The sequence below is a fragment of the Sitophilus oryzae genome, unplaced genomic scaffold, assembly GCF_002938485.1.
Source record: "Sitophilus oryzae breed Bouriz unplaced genomic scaffold, Soryzae_2.0 scaffold_1000_pilon_pilon, whole genome shotgun sequence".
Taxonomy (NCBI): domain Eukaryota; kingdom Metazoa; phylum Arthropoda; class Insecta; order Coleoptera; family Curculionidae; genus Sitophilus; species Sitophilus oryzae.
This window is the reverse complement of record NW_022145617.1, coordinates 134,482-157,393: the sequence shown is the minus strand read 5'-3', so window position 1 is coordinate 157,393 and position 22,912 is coordinate 134,482. Positions and strand designations below refer to the sequence as shown.

Here is a 22,912-nt window from a genome sequence, read left to right as displayed (position 1 = left end):
ACCCTGGTTGGCCCATGACGATAAATGACCTATGATTATATAAATATAGAGATATGAGTGTCAAGTAATATATGTTACTAAAAATAAATATATAAAATAAAAATAAAACTATCGTTTTTCAATAAATGTATAATCGTGTATAAATAGAGAACAACGGCATACGGTCGAGTCGGCCGCTGCTGACACGTATACGTAGACGTAAAGAATCTTTTACGTGTATAAAAAATAAGAAATATCAGAAATGCGCATGCGTACGTAAACGTTTACGTGTTTTTAGGCCGACTCGACCGTCTGCCGTTGTTCTCTAATTTTTGCATTTATTTTCCTAAATGTATAAGACATTATTATGTTATGTATATTTATATAACATACCTAATTTCACCAAGAACACAAGTTGAGTATGATAATTATTTATAATTAATTATTATTAACTTAATTGCTAATATCTATACCATGTTGCAACACATGCAACCCTGGTTGGTCCAAGGATTATATGTGCAACTGATGATATAAACATAGCGATATCAGTGTCAAATACTCTATATGTGACTTTAGTAAAACTGTCGCTTGTCAATAAATGTATAATATTGTATCTTGTATAAAGTTTTGCAGTGATTTTCCTAAATGGTTTATACAGGGCAACCCATCAAAAAAGTACCCAAAGGTTTAACTATAAAACCGATGCAGATTAAAAAGTATTCAAATAAAGACAGAATATTCTAGTCATATTAGGTTAAAATATATAAAATTCTTGATCAGTGTTTTGAACATAACTGATTGGAGATTGTTAGGCAATATTTTCGGAATTTACTTCAAAAATACTGTAGATTGGAAAGTGAAATGGTATGGCACATCTTTTGAGATTAAGCTTTTGTTCTTAGTACCGTGACCCTACTATAAATATAATTACAATACTTTACTTCCGCGGCAGGCTATCTTGGATATAGAGTGTAGGTTCGAATCCCACCGCTGCCACCAAATTTTATGTAACTAATCTTTTCAGATTAATCTCTTTTTCTGAGTAGCATGACCCTGCTATAAATATAATTACAATATTTATACTTCTGTGGCATGCTATCTTGGATATAGAGACCACCAGTCTCTTCGAAGGTGTGGGTTCGAATCCCACCGCTGCCACCAAATTTTATGCAGCAAATCTTTTGAGATAAATCTCTTGTTCTGAGTAGCGCGTGACTCTGCTATAAATATAATTACAATACTTATACTTCCACGGCAGGCTGTCTTGGATATAGAGACCACCAGTCTCTTTGGAGGCGTGGGTTTGAATCCCACCGCTGCCACCAAATTTTATGTAGCAAATCTTTTGAGATTAATCTCTTGTTCTGAGTTGCGTGACTCTGCTATAAATATAATTACAATACTTATACTTCCACGACAGGCTGTCTTGGATTTAAAGACCACCAGTATCTTCGGAGGCGTGGGTTTGAATCCCACCGCTGCCACCAAATTTTATGTGGCAAATCTTTTGAGATTAATTTCTTGTTTTAAGTTGCGTGACTCTGCTATAAATATAATTACAATATTTATACTTTCACGGCAGGCTGTCTTGGATATAAAGATCACCAGTCTCTTCGGAAGCGTGGGATTAAATCCCACCGCTGCCACCAAATTTTATTTGGCAAATCTTTTGAGATTAATCTCTTGTTCTAAGTAGCGTGACCCTGCTATAAATATATTTACAATACTTATGGGGGGAGTATAAATATTAAGGTTTGAATGATAGTTTGCAGATCTTTGCTTTACAACTTCCTGTTAAAAGGGTCCTATGTAAAACCAACAGCCCAAAAGATCGGCAAGAAAATAATCTGTTACAATGGAAATAATGTTTGCATTTTCTTAAAAAAACTTATTGATATTTGAAACTAGTGAAAGGAGTCATCAGAATACCTTGTATCTAAAGACTTTTGCGAAATGAAAACATTTTAAATGTTTTCAAAATCGAATACTTTTGAGAATTGGATACATTTCGAATCCCTTTGAATTTGAATACTTTTGATAATTGAATAATACATTTTATTTTTTTTGGTGGTATATTCGGTTTTCTTTTCCTAGTAGTTATGACTTGCGGTACGATTTCTATGAGCCACCCTGTATATGATATGTATATATAGAAAAAAAAATAGTAGGAATTTTTGTTGGTGTCTGATTTTGTTATCGATTAATGTGAGGACATCATGTGCCAAAGATATTATTGCTCATTCTAAAACTCAGAAGTTGATAGATGATGCCTAGTAATTATAAAGTAATCTGTATCATATTATGTATATTTAGGACCCAAAATGGAGTTAAAATATAATATAGGTGAAAGCACAGAAAACATGTAATTCATTCCTGTGGTAAAACGTAAATTTAGAATAAACATGAAAAAATATATTTTAAATGAAACTATATTAGAATATATTTATTAGAAACTATGTAAATGTCAATATATCTAAATAGTATATTTTAATTAATAGAACTTAGGAATTTCGTTTAATTGAATAGAATTAAGAAAGTATTTTCACTTGTATCAGGGTTCAGGGCATCTCAAAAAACAACAAGTTGGTGAGTGTCGATATTTTAAAATGGAATTAACAGTATATTACTTCATTTTTGGGTTCCTTCTAGATCACCTTACATAACCCTAATCTAATATTCGTTGTAATAGGTCCAGCGAATTAAATAAATATGTAAAAAATAAAAAAAAATTCCAAATTTTACCAAAATACCAAACCAAAAACCTCATAATCGTGTTTCTGTGGTTGAAATATACTACTCAAAAAAATATTTTCACTTATTTAAGGCTCAGCCTGTATATTTTTTGTTCTATTTAAAAAAAAATCGACTCTCACTCTCTGGCATTTTTTGAGATACCCTGTAAAAGTAAACATATTTTTTTCTCAATTGCAGCATCCTGTATAGTATTCTGTAAAAGTCAAGTCACCTAATATACAGGGTGGTCCGAACTGTATTCCGAAAACTTCGGTGACATATTCTACAGATAAAAATAAGTAAAGAAGTTCGTATAAATATATGTCCTAAAATGCTTAGTTTTGGAGATACAGGGTGTAGAAGTTTTGAATTTTATTTCTATTTTTTCCAAATTATTTCTGAAGTAACGTCAATATTTGGATGAAAATTGGTGTCGGGGAGTTTTTGGACATGAGAAATTTGATTTTCATGTCAACATGACCCCTACTTGTAGGGGGCGCCACCTACATATTTTTTAAATGGTTTGAAGAGTAATAACTTTTCGTCCGTACCTGTATAAAACTATTAAGTAAAAAAATATACATTTAAGTATTTACGTATAAGCGTTTTTTACGTAAAAAAGGTCTCTTGGTAAAAATCGCTACGAGTAATAGTTCTCGAGATATTTGGAATCATTGACATTACAATTGACATTGCAATTATCATTGACATAAATTAAACATGTCAACTAAATAGTTATTAGACTGAAATCATAAATTTGAAATGTCTTTGTGCCAATAGTCCAACAGAAACTGTTTTATCATGATATTTTCGCAGAAAAAATTGTGATTAATATAAGAAAATAAAAATTTCCCAAATTTATTATTTCAGTCAAATAACTATCTATCTACTCAACGGGTTCATTTTTTGTCAATAATGTCATGTATTGACTATTTCCATTCTAAATACCTTGAAAACGGTTGCTCGTAGCGATTTTTACCAAGAGATATTTTTTACGTAAAAAGTCACGGAAATATATATTTTTTCACTCAGTAGCTTTATACAGGTACGGACAAAAAGTTATTACACTTCAAAACAGTTAAAACACATGTAGGTGGCATCACCTATAAATAGGAGCCATATTGATATCAAAATCAAATTTGTCATGTCAAAAAAACCCCAGACACCAATTTTTATCCAAATATTGACGTTATTTCAGAAATTATTAGGAAAAAATCGAAATAAAAATGAAACTTCTACACCCTGTAGAACGAAACTAAGCATTTTCGGACATACATTTATATGAACTTTTTTACCTATTTTTATCTACAGAATATGCTGCTGAAGTTTCCGGAATACAGTTCGGACCACCCTGTATATGAATGAAATTCTTAAAAAAATCTATTGTATATGGATGATAATTAATTTCTTGGAGTTGAAATAAATGTAATAATAATTTAAAATGTGTTGCATTTTATCAGATTACATACATATTGTAAACGTGACAGTAGAATTCAGAAGTTTTAATCGATTAGAAATTGTATTTATAGGTAGATTATATGTAAATTCTATATAATAGTTTATTGTTTTATTAGGAGTAAAAATGATATTTTTTGCGGCGACGCTGTACGTACATGATATTACAGGCGAGTCACAAAAAGTCATTTTTATTCCGAATAGAACATGCTATTTTTTTCAAATGTCACACAAATAGTTTTTAACAATTTTAAACGTTCCAAATTATAACATATATTAGTATATAACAATATTTAAAAATAATAACTTGTAAGTAATTATACATATACAGGGACGCTAATATGTACGGAAACGGTCGATTATTGGGTAAAATATACGAGTTAACGCAAAAAGTTAAACAAAAAAGTTATAGGGTTTTTAAATGTCTATTGGCGAGTAATAAATTTAAGTATACCGGGTCGTACCATCTGTATATATCGGTCATAAAGCCGTGGCACATCAAAGTTTCATTTTTTTAAATGAAACCTCCTATATATTATTGCATATTTCAACTCTTCCTTCAATTCTAAGCCAAATTATGCCTAGGCGTTAAAATGACTTTTTTATGTTGTCAATCTTGCCAAAAAAATTATACTTTTGTGACGTTTGAAAACAAATATGTTGACAGTATATTATATGTTAATTCATGTTATTAGAAGATTATTTCAGAATCTTAGTTATTTTAGAATTTTTGAACTTATCTAAATTTAGTAAGTGTATTATGCTCTACTTTTTTTTGATAAATTTTATTGGTGATTTTAAAGTAAATTATCTCTTATTTTAGATTTTAGCAATGTCTTTATGTAACAATAAATGAAAATTCTACATAAAATGTATTAGTTTAATTTCTAAATATTTTTGTAGATTGTATGGCAGGCGGGAAGTTAATCACTGCGACCTTATAGATCTATTTTGTTCCCCTTTCTTGAGTTATACCTCAGGCCTTTGACAAAAGCCAGTATCGGAGACGATTTTACAGAGGTTAGTACTGCATCTCCGATATCACTCGTGCCAATGACTATGGCATGAATGGTTGTCGTCTCAGGCACTCAGTAATGAGGTATTCTGGTGTTTCCCCATTTTCCCCACGGAATCTGTATTCACTCTTATTTCTTAGCTTAATCTACTGATGTGTTCATTGAGGAGAAAGTATCTTGTTAACAACCCCGTGACAATCCGAAGATTGTTCTTACTTAAATCAACGGAAATCTTTGATAAATGAATTTTCTCGGTTATAATAATTTGTTTCAGTGCTAAGTTGGAGGATTCAACGTCTACTACCTTTGAGCCAAACTGTATCAAGTCATTTATGCAAGTAATTTGTAGTATAACCAGGGTTCGGAAGTAGTTAATTAAGACGTAATTTACCTGCTTAACTACGTATAGTTTTTCTTCAAAAACTACGTCTTTTCCCGTTCATTAACTACATGAAAACTACGTTAATAAACTATATATTGATATTATGAATAATTTTCCTTTGTATGAGGTGTAATAGAGATAATATTGTTACGTTTTTCGTCGGTTCCGTGTGGATAGAAAGTCACAATTTATTTAAACACTAATTAACAAAAGCAATAACGATAAAAGACTTATAGAACTATTTACAAACGATTTATAACTAAGAATTTATTTTGAATTTTAGCGCGTCAACTGCACTTGTCGATTTATAACTGCCCTCTCTAGGCCACAGCCGCCGGCTTTTATACCTACAGCTAAAAGAACTCTAGAATAGTCCATAGATCGTTAGGTGCATAGAGAAGGTTTCGATTGTTCTCGTATGTACTACTCCATTCCAGTGGAACTCGTTTCTTCTCGAATCTTCGAATGAATCATTACGGTGTCTATTCTTTAATGCGATGTTAAGGTCATCCGAGGGCGGGCTATATAGTTAGATTAGGTCGAGTCCACACCGGTCCGCAACAATATGATGTAAATATTATATTTAAAGCCATTTTCTTCTGTTTTCTTAAATACATTATGTGTTTTTAAAGCTTCAACTTATTATAACCTCACCTCAAACCTTTGATATTTGAAAGTTACATACATAGGTTACATAAACTACACCCTCTACATAAACTACATTAACTACATGTAATGTATTTTATGTAGTTTTTAAAAGTAACATGTAGTTTTCCGAACCCTGAGTATAACCCATCAAAACTCAAAATGAAACAATTTAACTATATTTATATCTATATGTTTATTAAAATATTTATAAAAATATAAAACAAGATATTTATTACACATAAAACGTATAACAAAGAACTTTGTCAATCCCAGTCCCCCACATTCAACAACTATTGGTATAAAAATAATCACACACTGTTTTCTGTTTCAAGAAAAACATCAAGGGCAAAAACCTAAGTAACGGTTGTTCTCATCTATTATACTTTAGTTCCAAATATTAATTTGTACAGGTAAGAAAATACTAAAGCGAAGAAAGCTATCTTGATTATCCTGTCGACAACAAATAATCTGAAAAACAAAAACAAAATTAATGTAGATAAAATCTAAAATTTATTACTGGAGAACGGTTGGATCTGATTTTAATGATCTCTGGTTTGAAGGATTTGTCAGGCCTAGCAGAAAAACTATTAAAATTTCGAAACAATTCTCGAAAAAAAAATTGTACAGAACATTAATTTTAAAATAAATTAAGTTGGCACAACTCCGCTATCTTCCGCAATTGACAGCTCATGTAAAGCAAACATATACAGGGTTGTTCACCACATACGACACGAAGTATTGTAGCTAAACGACTAGATTTTTACAAATTGTAAGTTTTGGATTCGTTGAAGGACTATTAGAGCTACAATTTAAAAATATTTTTACAAAATACAGAGTGTCCCAAATAAATAAAAAAATATCAAAGTTGTATTTTTTTAAATGGAACACCCTATATATTATTACATTTTTAGTTTCTACGCTTAAAATAAAGGTAAATTTGATTAAGGTTTATTACACTTAAACCTTACCGTTTTTGAAATATTTTCAATTTTGTGAAATTGCAGTATAAATTTTAAGGCTTCATTTCTCCGAGGGTATCAAAGTTTTTATTACTAAATATTTACTGAAGTTTATTTATTGATCAGTTATTGTGTTGCAATAATAAAAACTTTACTACCTTATACAGAGTGTCTAAAAATTAATTTTAAATAATTACTAGCTTTAAACGGCAATAATTTGTTTAATTTAAATGGAACACCCTGTATATTTTATGAGAATCAGATGCACAATTTAATTGTTTATCAAATTGTATTATACCATTTTTTACCTATCTCTTCAAGTTTCCGTAGAAAATGCATTTTCTTGTAATTTAGAACCCATTTATCAATATACCCATGGAATACTGACATTTTAGATTATTTTAAAAGATGTACCAAATTTTTAAAGAGTACAGATACTAATATTGTCGATATAGTTCGTTTATTTCATTAAAAAAACTGTTTAAATATTTGTTAAAGAGGACCAATTAATATGATTCCAGTATTCAAACTACATTAATTGACTGTTTGCGTTGATTAATAATAATTGCTCCAAATACTAAAAAGCTGAATTATGTATGTGTATTAGACAGTGTGTTAAAAAGTAACACCTTAAAAATGATATTTAATTTTTCGACAAATGCCTATTTATAACAACAGAGACGTTCATTTTCATAACTTATTATTATATTGATTTCTGATTCAAATCCACATTTATTTAGAATCATTTATTAACAAACACAATTAAGTATGTAGTTAATTAGTATTTGGGCGGAAATACTGGTGGTATATTTAATTAATGGTATACTCTTTTATAAAGATTTAAATAGTTTTCTTTTGCATACAAATGGGCTAGTAATATTATCGTTTTACTAAAAACGATAATATTACTAGCCTGTATATTTTGTACATTTGTTGTTTTAAAAACAATCTAAAATGTCAATATTCCATGGGTATATTGATAAATGAGGTCTAAATTATAAGAAAATGCATTTTCTACGAAAACTTGAAGGGATAGGTAAAAAGTGGTATAATTCAATTTGATAGACAATTAAATTGTGCATCTAATTCTCCTAAAATATACAGGGCGTTCTATTTAAATTAAACAAGTTATTGCCGTTTAAAGCTAGAAATAATTTAAAATAAATTCTTAGACACTCTGTATCAGGTAGTATAATTTTTATTATTGCAACAAAAATTTTAGTAAATAAAAAAACTTCAGTACAATATTTGGTTTTAAAAACTTAAGCCTAGAGAAATAAAGCATTAAATTTGTTACTGAAAAAATGGTACAATACAATTTGATAGACAATTAAATTGTGCATCTGATTCTCATAAAATATACAGGGTGTTCTATTTAATGTAAATAAGTTATTGCCGTTTAAAGCTAGTAATTATTTAAAATAAAATTTTAGACACTCTGTATAAGGTAGTATAATTTTTATTATTGCAACACAATAACTGATCGATATATATACTTCAGTAAATATTTAGTATTAAAAACTTTGATATCCTCGGAGAAATGAAGCCTTAAAATTTATACTGCAATTTCGCAAAATTAAAAATATTTCAAAAATGGTAAGGTTTAAGTGTAATAAACCTTAATCAAATTTACCTTTATTTTAATCGTAGAAACTAAAAATGCAATAATATACAGGGTGTTCCATTTAAAAAAATACAACTTTGATATTTTTTATTTATTTGGGACACTCTGTATTTTGTAAAAATATTTTTAAATTGTAGCTCTAATAGTCCTTCAACAAACCCAAAACTTACAATTTGTAAAAATCTAATCGTTTAGCTACAATACTCCGTGTCGTATGTGGTGAACAACCCTGTATAGCTTATATTTAATAATTCAATAATAATAAATCAATGACATACCTGCTAGATATTACTGAAAAAAAAATTTGAAAGGAAAATAGTGGAAAAATAGCATATTCAAATTTAATAGCGATACCAATTAAACTTTTAGTTGCGTAATCGAGGGCACGATTTTTAAATGAATTGTAGATGGACATATTCGGCGCCGGGATAACTAACTGGAATTTAAATTTTCCGCTGTAAAAAATGTCAAGTTGCCACATTTCTTGACATTGTCATTCATTTTGACACTTCAGTTTTGTATTGCGAGTTTTTCGTTTAAATGAATTGTGTTGTGATAATTTAAGCTCAAACATTTTTACTAGCAGATCTTGCAGTCGACCATTATTCTTTTTAGAACCTCTTTTAGTGCGAAGTGTACAAGATAGCTTAATAGCCAATGCAAAAAAAAACCACAGAGTTAAAAATTAAAAGCAAAAACTCACCGCAACCTTATTAGAATATTATTTTGAACGGGAATACCCTATACACTACTGGCAAAGGAATATTAGCAATAGGAGGTTTTCAATGCGATAAAAAAAGATGGTAAGGCTGCAAAATACACTGCAGTGCAACAGAGACGGATAAAGTGTCTTTTCCCTACCATCGTATAGGGGAAGTGATCATAGAAGTGATACGACGAGAGAGCCTCTGCGAGAGGGGGCGCCGGGCGGGTCTTTAAGACGCTTGTGTGGGGGCTACCGCCTACTAATAGAACAGAATCGAAAAAATAGAAACAGGACGGACAGTGTTGCCATTCAATTAAATCGAAATTATGTTGGCTTGTCAAAATCCTAAATCTTCTAATCCCATTATCTTGCCTACTTAATGAAATATTAAATAAAGTACGAAACAATTTTACGAATGTTTTCTCTAGGCACATAACTTCTTTCTAAAACGAAAAGTAACATGCAAAACTTTGATATCATTTCTAAAATAGCAAGTGCAATTCTATGAAATGGCAATACTGTACGATCTTCCTAGCAGTCGCCCCGACACAGTCGGTCGGCGGCGGCGCTTCACAAAGCCGCGGCTGTGACAAAGGAATTAGGCCGAAAAAAACTTTATAAGGAGTAGACGAACAGGGTTGCCGGGTTTGTTAGATTATAATTCCATACGAGAACAAAATTCTCGGTAGATCTTCAACAAAAATTAAAAGTACAGAAACGAAATAAAATATAATATTTAAGTCCAAAATTAGCATTCCTATGTGTCGTAATAATAGATCACTCAAATAAAATACAAATATAATAAATATAACAAGAATTAGAAATAGCTAGGTATATTATTTAATATTAAAAAAAATATTGAATTAAATAATATTAATATATTAATAAAAACATATAAAACTATAACAAGTAGGGATAGCAGTCACAAATTAGTGTAGCAGTCACTTTTTACCTTTGTACAAATTTTGATCAGTGATATCTAAAATTAATTTCATTTCAATGGGAAAGCTGTAGCAACTCTCAACTCTTTTTTCATATTAATATATTTTTTTGACGGGAAAATCACTAAAATATTTGTCCGAATTTAGGTTGTTTCTTAACTTAAATTTTGTTTTTGTTTACATTTTTTGGGGGAAAATATGGGTTCAACTTTAGTAGATGAATGAAATAAAATCTTTTCAAAAGATATCAACTTCTTCGGGCATGTCGCCAATACCGCGCCTAATAAGGAGTAATAAGGATTTTTAGGAATATCTCTGTAACTCTGCAACTAGACAGAACGATGACCTGTATGTGTGTTATTACTAAATAAAATTTAATGAAACAATAATAAAGTCAGATTATATAGATTCCAACGCGGCAGTCGCTTAATTTTTAGTCAAATAAGTCAGCTTTTTAAAAGTGCTTCTATTGTAAAAACTAAAGACGCAGTTGAATATATCGTTAGATTTTTCTTTAAATCGGTAGATCGGTAGCTTACAGACGAAACCGGTAGACCTGGCAACTCTGTGATGAACTGACGGGAGTCGGAATAGCGAGGTGCGGAGGCGCGGGAAGGGAAATAAAATAATGGCGATAAATAAAGGGCAGGGAGATGGGTATCATGAGTGGATGGGAGGTGGCGGAATTTCCAAAATTTGTTGAATTTCCAAAAATCTTATTGGAGTTTGTCTAAGTAGACAGTCGTAGTGGAAGTGGAAACGGGGAAGTTGTTGTCCATCTCTGTTTAAGCATAGACTTTTTATAGGCGTTTCATTCCAATGCATGTAATTCCTATGCCTAGAGATCCATTGCCGGGCCTGTATATCTCTTAAGCGTTGTTAAGGAGGTGAGTTTTGTTGATGTACAATATGTACATAATAACTGTTTATATATTTATAATTAATTTATTTCTGATTAAAAAAAATATGTAAAAGTGGGCAACGCCGCCCGTTGAAGCTTAATCACGTGACGAAAAGTTTAATTGGTATGATACATAGAAGATACAGAAAATACTTGAATCAAAATGTAATCAAGAGCATAGAGAACAAATGACAGTAACTGTCAAATCGATTTGTCTTTATGATTCCAGATCATTTGGTCAATCAGTTATCCGCTCTACTTACTACTAGACTGACAAAAAAAAACCCTCACTTCACTATCTGCTAGTAATTAAATCAAAAACTTACATTTTCATATTTCTTTTGGCTGTGGGTATCATGTCGTCTGTTTCTTTAAACATATGGCGTCTAGCGTACAACATGCACTTTTCTAAATAGTCTTTAATTACTAAACCTTCAGCGTCAACCTGAAATTTTGAGTAAATTTATAGTAATTACTATGTTAACCGTTGTGGTGCGGTCATCTTCATGAAATATCATCCTAGAACAAATACTTAAAAATCAAAAATGGTGCTCAAAGGCACTGGGTTAAGATTACTGCAAGACGAAATATTTCAGTAACGTTTTACTTAATCTAAAATACTATGAAACTTAGAGCTTTTTTCCTCCCTCCAAAGTCTCTATAGAAATGTAAGAATTTGCGGCGTATCTGCGGCAAGGGTTGAAAACTCTTGAAGCTAGATTTGTTATTAAAAACCGCTAGAATCCGCTAGGGGCTATATTGAAACTAAAATTTGCCGTAGCGCATAGTTTTGCATGCGCATAGTTTTCCATACGGCAAATTTTGCAAAATTTGCCGTAGCGCATCAGAAATATGCATGGGCGCCGGACAGGGGGGGCAAGACGGGGCATTTGCACTGAAACAGTAGAAATAAAAGCTATCTTCTTACATCCATCTGTAAAAAAATAATCATTATTATGAAATTTTTATGTGTTACCTGTAAAATAATAAAAAATCTGGTAATTATTGGGAAAACTGGAAATCATCCGATTTTCACCAAAATTATTATACACACTATTTTGAGGTCGTAGATTACGAATCTATTTGTTTCTTGGCGGTCTCTTACCGTTTTTCAGAAAAACGGAAAATTATTTCAACATTGAATTTTTCTTTATTTCGGCCCTATAAAGTAATAATTTCACTATATTTTCCTTATATTATAGTTTATCTAAAAGCTACACTTGATTGGGGATAGAAAAATGTCCAACATTTTACTGAAAAACACTTTTCTTAACAAAATAACAAAGAAAATTGAGACCAAATGGAAGTTTGACATTTGATATATCCTTTCTCTCTCCTATGTAATGAGAGAGATAAATATATTCTAGACCTAATTTAGAAATTTGAAAATTTACAACGTTGCCATATCTTCTATTTTTTCGGGTGATTAGGGATATTAAATAAATTACCTATTATGAGATCGACAATAATTAAATATACACCTATATCCACAAAGTTACGTGGAAGAGTTTTGATTGCATTGGTTTTAACTTCTTTGCGGAGGGGGTTAATTTTTTTTGATATAATATAACAACAAAAGATTAACACCCTCCGCATGGAAGATAACCAATGCAATCAAACTCTTTCGTGCAACTTCGTGGGTATAAATGGTCAGATCTCGTTGGTAAAATAGCAGTTATGGGAAGGAGCCGTTCTTCTGGCGACTGACTTTCGTAATTCCAGAATGAGCGAAAAAAACATGCTAAATTTAGGTTTAGCATTGGCAACGTTGCTTTAAATGCCAGAAACAAATAAGCTTACTTCGGGTTTCTCTTATTACCGATTCTGAACCGTCCTAGAACTGTGATGCGTATGCGCAGAAGGAAATATGAAGACATTATTTCATTTGCTCATGCCCTGCAGAGTTCTAGGACGGTTCAGAATCGGTAATAACATTCTTGTTAAGAACCGAACAAAGCTATAACCTAACATTTTCAGATTGTTTACAAATTTATTTTAGCAAATTTTCCTCTATTATGCATAGAATGGGTTGAAAAAGTAACAGAAAATAGCAAAAACATAATTGATTATTGAATACCTAACAAAATATGTGCTAGAAAACCTTAAAAATATGAGAAATTAAGAAAAATTTGATACTGAAATTATTTTCCGTTTTTCTGAAAGAATGTGTATACCAATTTTGGTGAAAATCGGACGATTTCCAATTTTTCCAATAATTACCAAAAATGTGTTTCAATTTTTTATTCATTTTTACCTTGCCCCCCCAAATTTCAATTCTTCCAATAATGGAAATATGTCCAAATTAAGTAGTGCCAGAACTAAATGCATTTGAGAACCTATATCCTATAGGTAAAAAAATAGGCTTCGATGTAGAACCACTCGCACCAAAAATCTGAAGCGGTGGATTAGAGGCTAATCCAAATCTGAGAAAATTTGAATCAAAGCGATATAAAGCAGCTTATTTTAAGTATGGATCAACGATGCCAAGATGATATTCATGGAGATTTGGTGGAAACTCTCACTTCTAAAAAAATTTTGTCACTTTTGAAAAATATTGCTTCCACCAATAATTTCAGATTATTTTTTTAGTTTCGGGATTATTCTGAAGCCTAATCAAAATTTAGTCAATTGTAAAACCTAGTTTAGTATGTTCGAAATCGTTTGGAAGGGCTCTTAATTTTGAGACTGCCTTTGTCGGCGCCATGGTTTGCATGGTCTGGCCAAATAACCCGACAACTAAATTTTAAATGGTTGTTTTAGCCTGGACGCACACAGAGCAAGAGCACAAAAGCAAAACCGTTTTAGTCAAAAACGTTTTTGACTAAATGTATTTTCCTGTGATGCTTAAAGGGAAATTAAATGGACACACTGATCAGTTCCAAGCGAAGGCAGCTTTAAGTTCGTTATTCACAGTAAGGCTTATCGGCGCGACGTTTTATGATAAAACATTTTTAGTCACGGCCTGTTTTGTATCTGCTGACGCAAATATTTGATTGCAAATGAAACATTCTGATTCGCTTCGAGATATAATGTTTTTATAAAAGGCAAAAACTGACTTCTTGACTAAAATAGTTTTGCTCTTTCTGTGTGCGTCAGCCTGAGTAGATATTCTCTGAAGACTGACTTTTTTGTTAATACTATGTACTCACTTTATACAACTTTTTCTCTGTGCTATTTAATTTTTTTCTCATATGAACTAGGTAATCTGTTTTAAAGTACCATGCCCTTGTCGTATAATACTCGAACATTTCCTGTCCTTTGTGCAGTCTGTTGTTTACTTTGAGCAGTCTAGAAATGGACCAAATAATATAATCAAATTAACACAATAATTCACCACAATATACTAAAGCACATTAATTTTACCATTGTAATATACGGAGTAACAAAAAAAGAACATCTGTACAGTGTGAGTCTTAAATAAGTGCAAAAAATGTTTTTAGGGGTGGTATATTTCGACCCCAGGAACACGCCAATGAATTTTTTTTCGCAAAAAAAGATTTTTGTTTATTTTAAAAAACTTTTTAGAACTACCTGTTCATCGCAAATTTTCCCACCGTATAATTTGGTAATCTCTGATATTACCATGGTTGTGAAGGATGGATTAGATTTTCTGGGTGTTCTTTCTTGTAAATTTAATCTTAAATTACAGTTAAGGGTTGGAACCTTTGGTGTTACACAGCAAAATAAAAACACTAAATCACCACAATACACCAAAACACTTTTACTTTTACACTGGACGCGCGTTTCGCTAACTATGTTAGCATTATCAGCAGATGATTATAATCTGGTTGATTATAATCATCTGCTGATGATGTTAACATGGTTAGCGAAACGCGCGTCCAGTGTAAAAGTAAAAGTGTTTTGGTATATTGTGGTGATTTAGTGTTTTTATTTTGAAATTTAATCTACTACTGTGCTACTACCTATGTTGCCATATTATCAAGAGATAATGCTTTTGAACTAAAAAAAAATCCAAATTTTCAAAAAAAATTTTGGCGAAAAAAATTTCATAATCGTGTTTTCGGGGTCGAAATATACTACCCCTACTTGCTTAAATATATTACTCCTTTTTTGCCACTCGGTATAATATTAATTATCAAAATACGCAAATTTATACTTACACTGGTGGGTATCCTAAGCAAAGCAATAAGCCATCAATAAAAAATGCAGGAATTATTTGAAACAGTACGAAATTGAAATAGTGCCACGCTTTGCTTTTTGTCATCGATCCACCTGGATACCACAGAATACCATTGAACGGTATCCTGTTATAAATTACGTCTTTCCCTAGTTCTACTATTTCTTCCCAGTTTAGTTTTATATCCTCCAAAGGTACGCACAGATTAAATACATATTGTTTTCTAAAATATAAAATACGTATACAGATTTAATACCGTATGAATCGATGATAATTTCGGCGAGGTCAATCTCTAGACGTCATTTATTAAAAATGACAAATAAATAAATGCCTTTACTGTCAAAACATTTACAATTTGTAGACAAAGGTAAACTAAACAAAGTCAACGAACAAAAGAGAATACAAAACATTATACAAATAACATTGTCAATCTTATTGTTTAACATTTATAAATGTTTACACAGTCAAAGAATAAAAAAGTAAAAATAATATTCAAAAACATTTAGTTAGTTTATAGTAAATATCAATAACCTCTAAATAAATTTATTTCGATGTCATTCGTAAATATAGCAATTGCAAACATTAGACCAGTGTTTACAAGATCAAATTCGATTATCAAAATATAATTCATTTACGGCGTAGAAAGCACTGTCTAGTAAATACGATTTCAATGCTTTGTGAAATGAAGAAAATGATGTTATGGATTTGATTTCAAATGGCAGATGATTGTGCATTTTTTCGAGTTGTATAATATTGAACGTTTAACCAACTCTGAGCGTGGGGTAGGTAGATAAAGATTTTGCTCCGCGTTCCTGAGAGGATAAGTGTGAAATGGCCTTGCTTGAGAAGCTGATACATGCTTACGTATTAGGCAAACGGATTCAAATATAAATAAGGAAGGAAGAGTTAATATTTTTAATTTTTTTAAAAAGTCCTGGCAATGAGTTCTGCTGTTTAGTTTTGTTAATTTTTTCGACAAAGCGTCGATATGCATGTCCCATTTCAGAGAATTGTCTACAACAAGCCCTAAGAATTTTACAGATTTTACGACGTCAATGGTGGTGTTGTTAAGTACAAAAGGCTGCAGCTAGTTTTCATATGACAAAGCTTTAGTTTTAGAAATAAACTTGTCAAAATTAACACAATAGGGCTTGGCCTCGCCAAAATTATCATCGATTTTCATTCCCCAATCGTCTTTAACGTCGTTTTTTAACGATCGTATATAGTGCAATTTAATAGCGTTGTTATTTTTTCTTACTTTGTTGTTAAGTAGTCCCAGATGGATATCAGAGTACCGTTTATTGTAGAGTCTGCAGGTACCAGATTGGCAAAAGATTTGCTGTCCAGATACATCGTTCTAATAACTCCTTTTCCTGCTCCAATGAATATACCCATTGGGCTGGTGAGATTGTTGAAGAAACCAGGGATAGGATCATCCAATGTTGGTATAACTAAATCAACATAATAAAAAAATGAAATGATGAATTAAGTTGGTTAGTTGTAAATATCTCTTGAAAAAGGCCTAACAATCCGAAACACAGTAAAATATGTAAACATAAAAATATATTACACTCATTGAGAAAAAAATATATAAAAGCTTGTTTTAATAAAATAATAATATCAGTATTATTTATTATAAAAATAGTCTATGAAACCCATGCTGCTTAAACTATTCGTGCAAAGCTATTTTATTAAATATAAAGAATGTCTACAAATATATTACCTACAGCTGGGCGTATTATTATTACTGGCATTTTTCCTACTTCTTGATTGACTAGGTCCTCAGCAAGGGCTTTGGAAAATGTGTAGGTATTTGGGCAATTTCCAAGTATTCTGTAATTGAATAAAAAATTAGGAAACATTTGTAATAATGGAATATAATAAATTTGCGTTAAACACAGAATAACAGAAGACATCAAAATTAACCAATACAGGTGGTACGAGCACGTACAAAGAATGAAAGAGAGCAGAATCCCAAAGAAAGTACTCAATTGGACACCACAAGGTAAAAAAAGAGAGGGAGACCTAGACGGAGTTGGAGAGAAGGAATAGACGGGGACATCAGAACAAGAGGAATAGATGAAAACCTCTGGACAGACATAGACCAATGGAGACTGGAAATCAGAAGACGGCGAAGAACGTTATGAACTGATTTGTATATATTATATATTAATTTTGGAATACACGTTGTAAATGTAGATTATATGGCAACTTAGTCACTGCGATCTTAGAGCTCTATTGTGCCCCCCTTCCTTGAGTTATAACTCATCATACGGTCTCAGGGCATTGGAAAAAACCAGTATCTGAGACGGTTTTACAGAGGTTAGTTCTCTATCTGCAATATCAGTCGTTCCAAAATTTATGGCACGAATGGTTGTTGCCTCGGTGCACTACTGTTTCTCCATTTTCCCCAGAGAATCTGCATTCGCCGTTGTTTCTAACCTTCATTCTACTGAGGTGTTCATTGAGCTGACAGTGTCCTGTTAGAAACCTCGTAACAATCCGAGAATTGTTCTTACTTAAATCAAGGAAAGTTTTTGATTTTTCTCGGTGGTAAGTTCTGAGAAATTTCTTCGAGTGTCTTAGACCGTTGGGGGATTCCCATTGTAACGTTTTTAGTTCGTTACATGTCTTTTTTATATATAATATATGATGTCTGGCCTATCATCACAGGATTCCGTATCGTTCAGGCCTGATAATTTATTTGACGCGCTTGGCGTAATTTTTACGTTCTCTAGTCCACAACCCTGTTATCGTTTGACACAACCCTGTTATCGCTCTGTAAAGGCGCTGTCAACATCGCTTCTGTCAACTCTCTGTGCTGTGGACTGACTTTTGCTTTTAGCGCTTTGTAGCCTAACCTAACCATCCCGGCTTTTAGAAATGGTGATTATTTAAATCTTGCTGTATAATCTGAATCAGCTGCTATTTCAAAGCAACAGGTAAAGATGAAATATTATCCTTTTAGATCCATATTTTTAGGGTAGTGTTTTGGATGTCCCAACTTAACTTGTATTTGTATTTTGCTGGCACGTTGGCGTCTCTTTTCTTTTGTCCTCCAGAATGTTACATGGAAGAAAGGACAGTTTCTTTGTTTATTATTGAGCCCTCGGAAGTAATTCGAGGTAGGTTCATTTTGTATATTAGACCTTGTTTGATTTTAAAGAAGAGTTTCGTATTTTTAGGGTCTTATGGACGTACATTATCTTATGGACGTACATTATCTTATGGACGTATATTATCTTATGGACGTACATTGTCTTATGGACGGACTGTGTCCAAGGTACGGGTAGTGTTCCCCTGTACCGTTATCTTATGGACGGATTGTGTCCAAGGTATGGGCAGGTGTCCCATATCTATGTATTGATTCCAAGGTTCGGGCATTATCCAAGGTCCTAGTAGTGTTCCAAGGTACGGGTAGTATCCCCATATTGCCACAGTATGGATACAGTGTAAGCCCCATGCTGCTTCGCTCCCATATCTAAGCCTAGTCAGTAGCTACGGCTGTAGTGATTCATGGTGTCCTCATTCTGGCCCCTTTTGTTGTTTTGGCCAACAGGATCGTCGACAGACAGTACAGAGATGCGAGCCCACCTCACGCTGTTACTGTTTGAAGCAAGATTACATAAAGAACAGCTAAGTGTAGATTTAAGTTCTAGTTTTACATTTAACATTTAAAACATTTTCAGTCTTAAATAATAACGTACATCTTAAGTAATATCGTACAGACTATGTTTAGTGGTTAGATTGTTAAGAACATTCATGTCGATTTAATATTTGAAATATAATTTAGATCTTAGGTTTCATTGCATTACGTCTTGTAATGGTATTATTACTTTATAGATATTATTATTGCACTGTTTTAACAGATGAATAAAAACATAGATTCTAGAGTTCTACGGATTGCAACATCTTCGATTTAACATCATATAAAATATATCAAATTAATTAAAGTACTACATTTCATATATTCTCTTAAACTTTACATGTCTTGTATTTTATCGTAGTTGTTTTCATAGATATTTAGTACAACTCTTAACACCATTTTTTTTGACATATAACCACTATATATTTATTAGAACTTTACAATGTCATGTACCAGCAAAGAACATCATGAATAAATATAGTCATTAGTTTTAAGTAATATACAACTGTGTTTTCTTTCTCTGTACATGCCTGGCGCCCAATATCTGTATTTTTTTGTTTATTGTTATTGATTAGTTTTCTCTCTAGTGAAATACCTTATCCACGACTGCTCTCCGATGAAAAGCTGCCGTTCGCAGTGGTAATGTTTTATAAAAAACGCTACACCATTCCAGGTTACGGATGGAATCTTTCAGGTTCATGAGTTCTGCTTTAAGTTGGCTTCCACTTGGGAAGCGGAATTGTTCTGATTCAGTTAGTGGAGTGTTCGCTCCCTTTCTAGCTATATCCTTTGTTTTTTCATTACCCTCTATTACTTGGTAGGCTGGCACCCATGGTAGGAGGACTTTAGGCATTCTTAGACCAACTTCGTATTGATGAATACTGATTTGATCGCTTTTAAGACTTCTCGACGTTTATAAGATGGTTATTTCTTGTTTTTGATTCTAAGAGTTCCCATCTAAGATAAGCATCTTTCGATAGCGATTTCCGATTCTGAAGGTTGCTGGGGTAGGTGCCCAAGGCTACGGAGTATTTAATTTTCGGTCCAAATACAACTATATACCACTTTATGATATGGTCTTTTAACTACTGAGCAAATGTTTCTGTCTTCCAATTATTTTTGGTGCTCAGTACTACAGAAAGGTGTTTCTCTAAGCTGTACATTCATGGTATGACATCCACTGGGAGTTTGAGGGTGCTAAACAAGGTCCGGAGCTAACAACTCTCCAAATCATAGATAACAAAAAATAACCATCTATTTTCCCAGTACTGTTTCCGTCAATGACCATTATAATCATTTTCGTCTAGAATTACTACTGACATTGCGGTATATTTCCCGAATATCGATTATTATAACACGAACATAAATGAATTGGAATTAAGTTATTAAAAGAAAGTGAATAAATACTAACATACTTTTTTGAAAATCCTTCTAGTGCGTCATCACTGATCCAACTTAAACCATTTAATACTTCGTTGGGATTAGCCGGAGGTGGATAGGGTTTTTCGTAAAGTATCTTTTCATGCGGAAAGGCGTACGCAGTAGACACGTGGATAAATAGCTGAAAACAAAATAGAAATTTGTAAATTAATATCCAATGAATATATCAGCTATGTTTGATACCAAATTTGAAAAGAAGAAACATGCTAGATATCCAAAAATAAAAAATATATTTTTCAAAATTCACGGACAATATCTTCTCCTGGTGGATCTTCATCTATATATTGTAGAATGTAGAATAATGTATGCGAGGGAGGTTAATCACCGCGACCTTACATATCTATTGTGTGTCCCCCTTTCTTGAGTTATAACGAGTTATAACTCATCATTTAGTCTCAGAGCTTGACAAAAGCCAGTAGTTGAGACGGTTTTATAGAGGTTAAATCTCCGATATCAGTCGCACGAAACTTCATTGGTGCAATAAAACTGTCTCAGATAATGGCTTTTGTCAAAGCCCCGAGCGTGTATGATGAGTTATAACTCAAAAAAGGGGGACACAATCTAAGTCCGCCGTGATTAATTTTCCTCCTTCCATGCAATCTACAACAACAATATCGGTGTTTAAATTCTTGTGAAATACTTTACACTTTTCATTGACATTTTTCTCGAATCATCCTATATTATGAATCGTATAAATGGTTGGTATATAATTGGCATGTAAAACCATACAGAGTAAATAAATATTTGAAATTTCAGAAAATTCTTAATATAGCTGAATTAACCTACTTTTACGTATCTCGTACATACCGACCAATGCGCTGTTACTTAATGCTTATTACTTCGTAGAGCCCTTTTCTCTTTTAATAGAAAGCGATCTAGATAAATTTCAAACTAATCAAATAAAAAAAAGCATGATCAATATAATGGATACAAAGTGAATATGCTTTTATTTAATAATAAAACGAGTTTGCATTTATGAATATGCATACCTATAGTAGGGGAGCTCAAGTAGGGATTTACCAATTTTTAACTAAAAGGGAGACACAACAACCCTTTTATAAAATACTATTTGTTTACAATCGTACATACTTTAACACTTCTATATGAATGAGTCAAAAAGAGATTGATGCATAAATGTGACAACGCTGTTGAATTTCGTGTGCATTTCGGTCTACAAGTTCAAAGTGTTTTTTGATCAACAATCCTAGAAAGTAATTTTCATTTAAATTATGATTTATTTGCTTTAGCTTGCCTTAGTAGTAGAGCGCTTTATCTGTTACTCGTAGATGTACTACCTTTTCAATCACTCTACAATAAATGAAAAAAACGATATATAAAACGTTGTATTAATTGGAATGATTGGTTACGTGATTATACATTTTTTCGAACAGTTTTATCGACCGATTTGGCCAATTTATCGTTGAATTGCAGAAATATATATAAGTCCGGTTCTACAGCGTGATCCGCCCTCCGGTTCCTTGCCGCCATTGCCTTCTGTCCATCCAGTCATCGGCTTGTAAATTGCGCAATGAAATTGCCTTTGTTACCCCCTTTAACCATGTCTCTCGGGGTCTTCCTCGTTTTATTTTTCCAGTTGGGATCCATTTCATTATATTCTTTGGTAGCCTCTCTTCTCCCATTCTGTTTACATGCCCATACCAGATTAATTGTTTTTTTGGATTTCCTCTATGATGGTGATCTCTTTCTTCGTTATTCTTCTTATTTCTTCATTTCGCACTTTTTCCAATTTTGATTTTCTTGCCGATCTTCTGAGGAAGTCCATTTCAGTTGCTAAAAGCTTTCCTTCTATGGACTTGCTCATCTGCCATACTTCAGCGCCATAAGTAAGTGTGCTCTTAACTATAGTGTCACATATGCGGGTTTTTGTTGTGGTATTTATATTTTTTTGCCAAGGAATAGAATTTAGTGCCCCTGTAATGTTTCTGGCTTTGTTGATTCTATTATTGATGGTATTGTCGCTTTTTCCATTATTATGTATGTTGGTACCTAGGTATGTGAATTCTGTACATGGTTTTATTTTGTTTCCGTTTTCCATTTCTAGGTCTTGTCCTTTGTTGCCGACGCATAGATATTCTGTCTTTTTAAAATTTATTTGTAAACCTCATCTATCATACCCCTCATTTAATTTTCTTCTAAAACATGTACTCAATGTCATCTACATCTCGGGCCAGTATTACTTGTTCGTCGGCGTAGTGAATGGTATATATTGTTTTATTTTCGAGTGGTATGCCCATTCCACTACATTTTCGTCTCCATTGTTCCAATGCTGCATCTAAGTAAATATTGAATAAAATTGGAGATAGACCACATCCTTGTCGAAGGC

The 22,912-nt window shown here is 32.3% G+C and overlaps 1 protein-coding gene across 1 annotated transcript in view; it reads right to left on the bottom strand.

The window, feature by feature from the left end:
* Positions 1 to 6,387: 6,387 nt before the first annotated feature.
* LOC115891161 (putative fatty acyl-CoA reductase CG5065) overlaps positions 6,388 to 22,912 on the bottom strand; it is a 49,809-nt gene continuing 33,284 nt past the window's right edge. The window contains exons 4-10 of the mRNA XM_030911805.1: positions 20,544 to 20,689; positions 17,206 to 17,315; positions 16,741 to 16,933; positions 15,466 to 15,705; positions 14,494 to 14,632; positions 11,671 to 11,789; positions 6,388 to 6,681 (exon numbers count right to left, since the gene is read on the bottom strand). Of these exons, the coding sequence (XP_030767665.1) occupies positions 6,591 to 6,681; positions 11,671 to 11,789; positions 14,494 to 14,632; positions 15,466 to 15,705; positions 16,741 to 16,933; positions 17,206 to 17,315; positions 20,544 to 20,689 (1,038 nt within the window). The 3' untranslated portion in view covers positions 6,388 to 6,590. The remainder of the gene's footprint in view (positions 6,682 to 11,670; positions 11,790 to 14,493; positions 14,633 to 15,465; positions 15,706 to 16,740; positions 16,934 to 17,205; positions 17,316 to 20,543; positions 20,690 to 22,912) is intronic.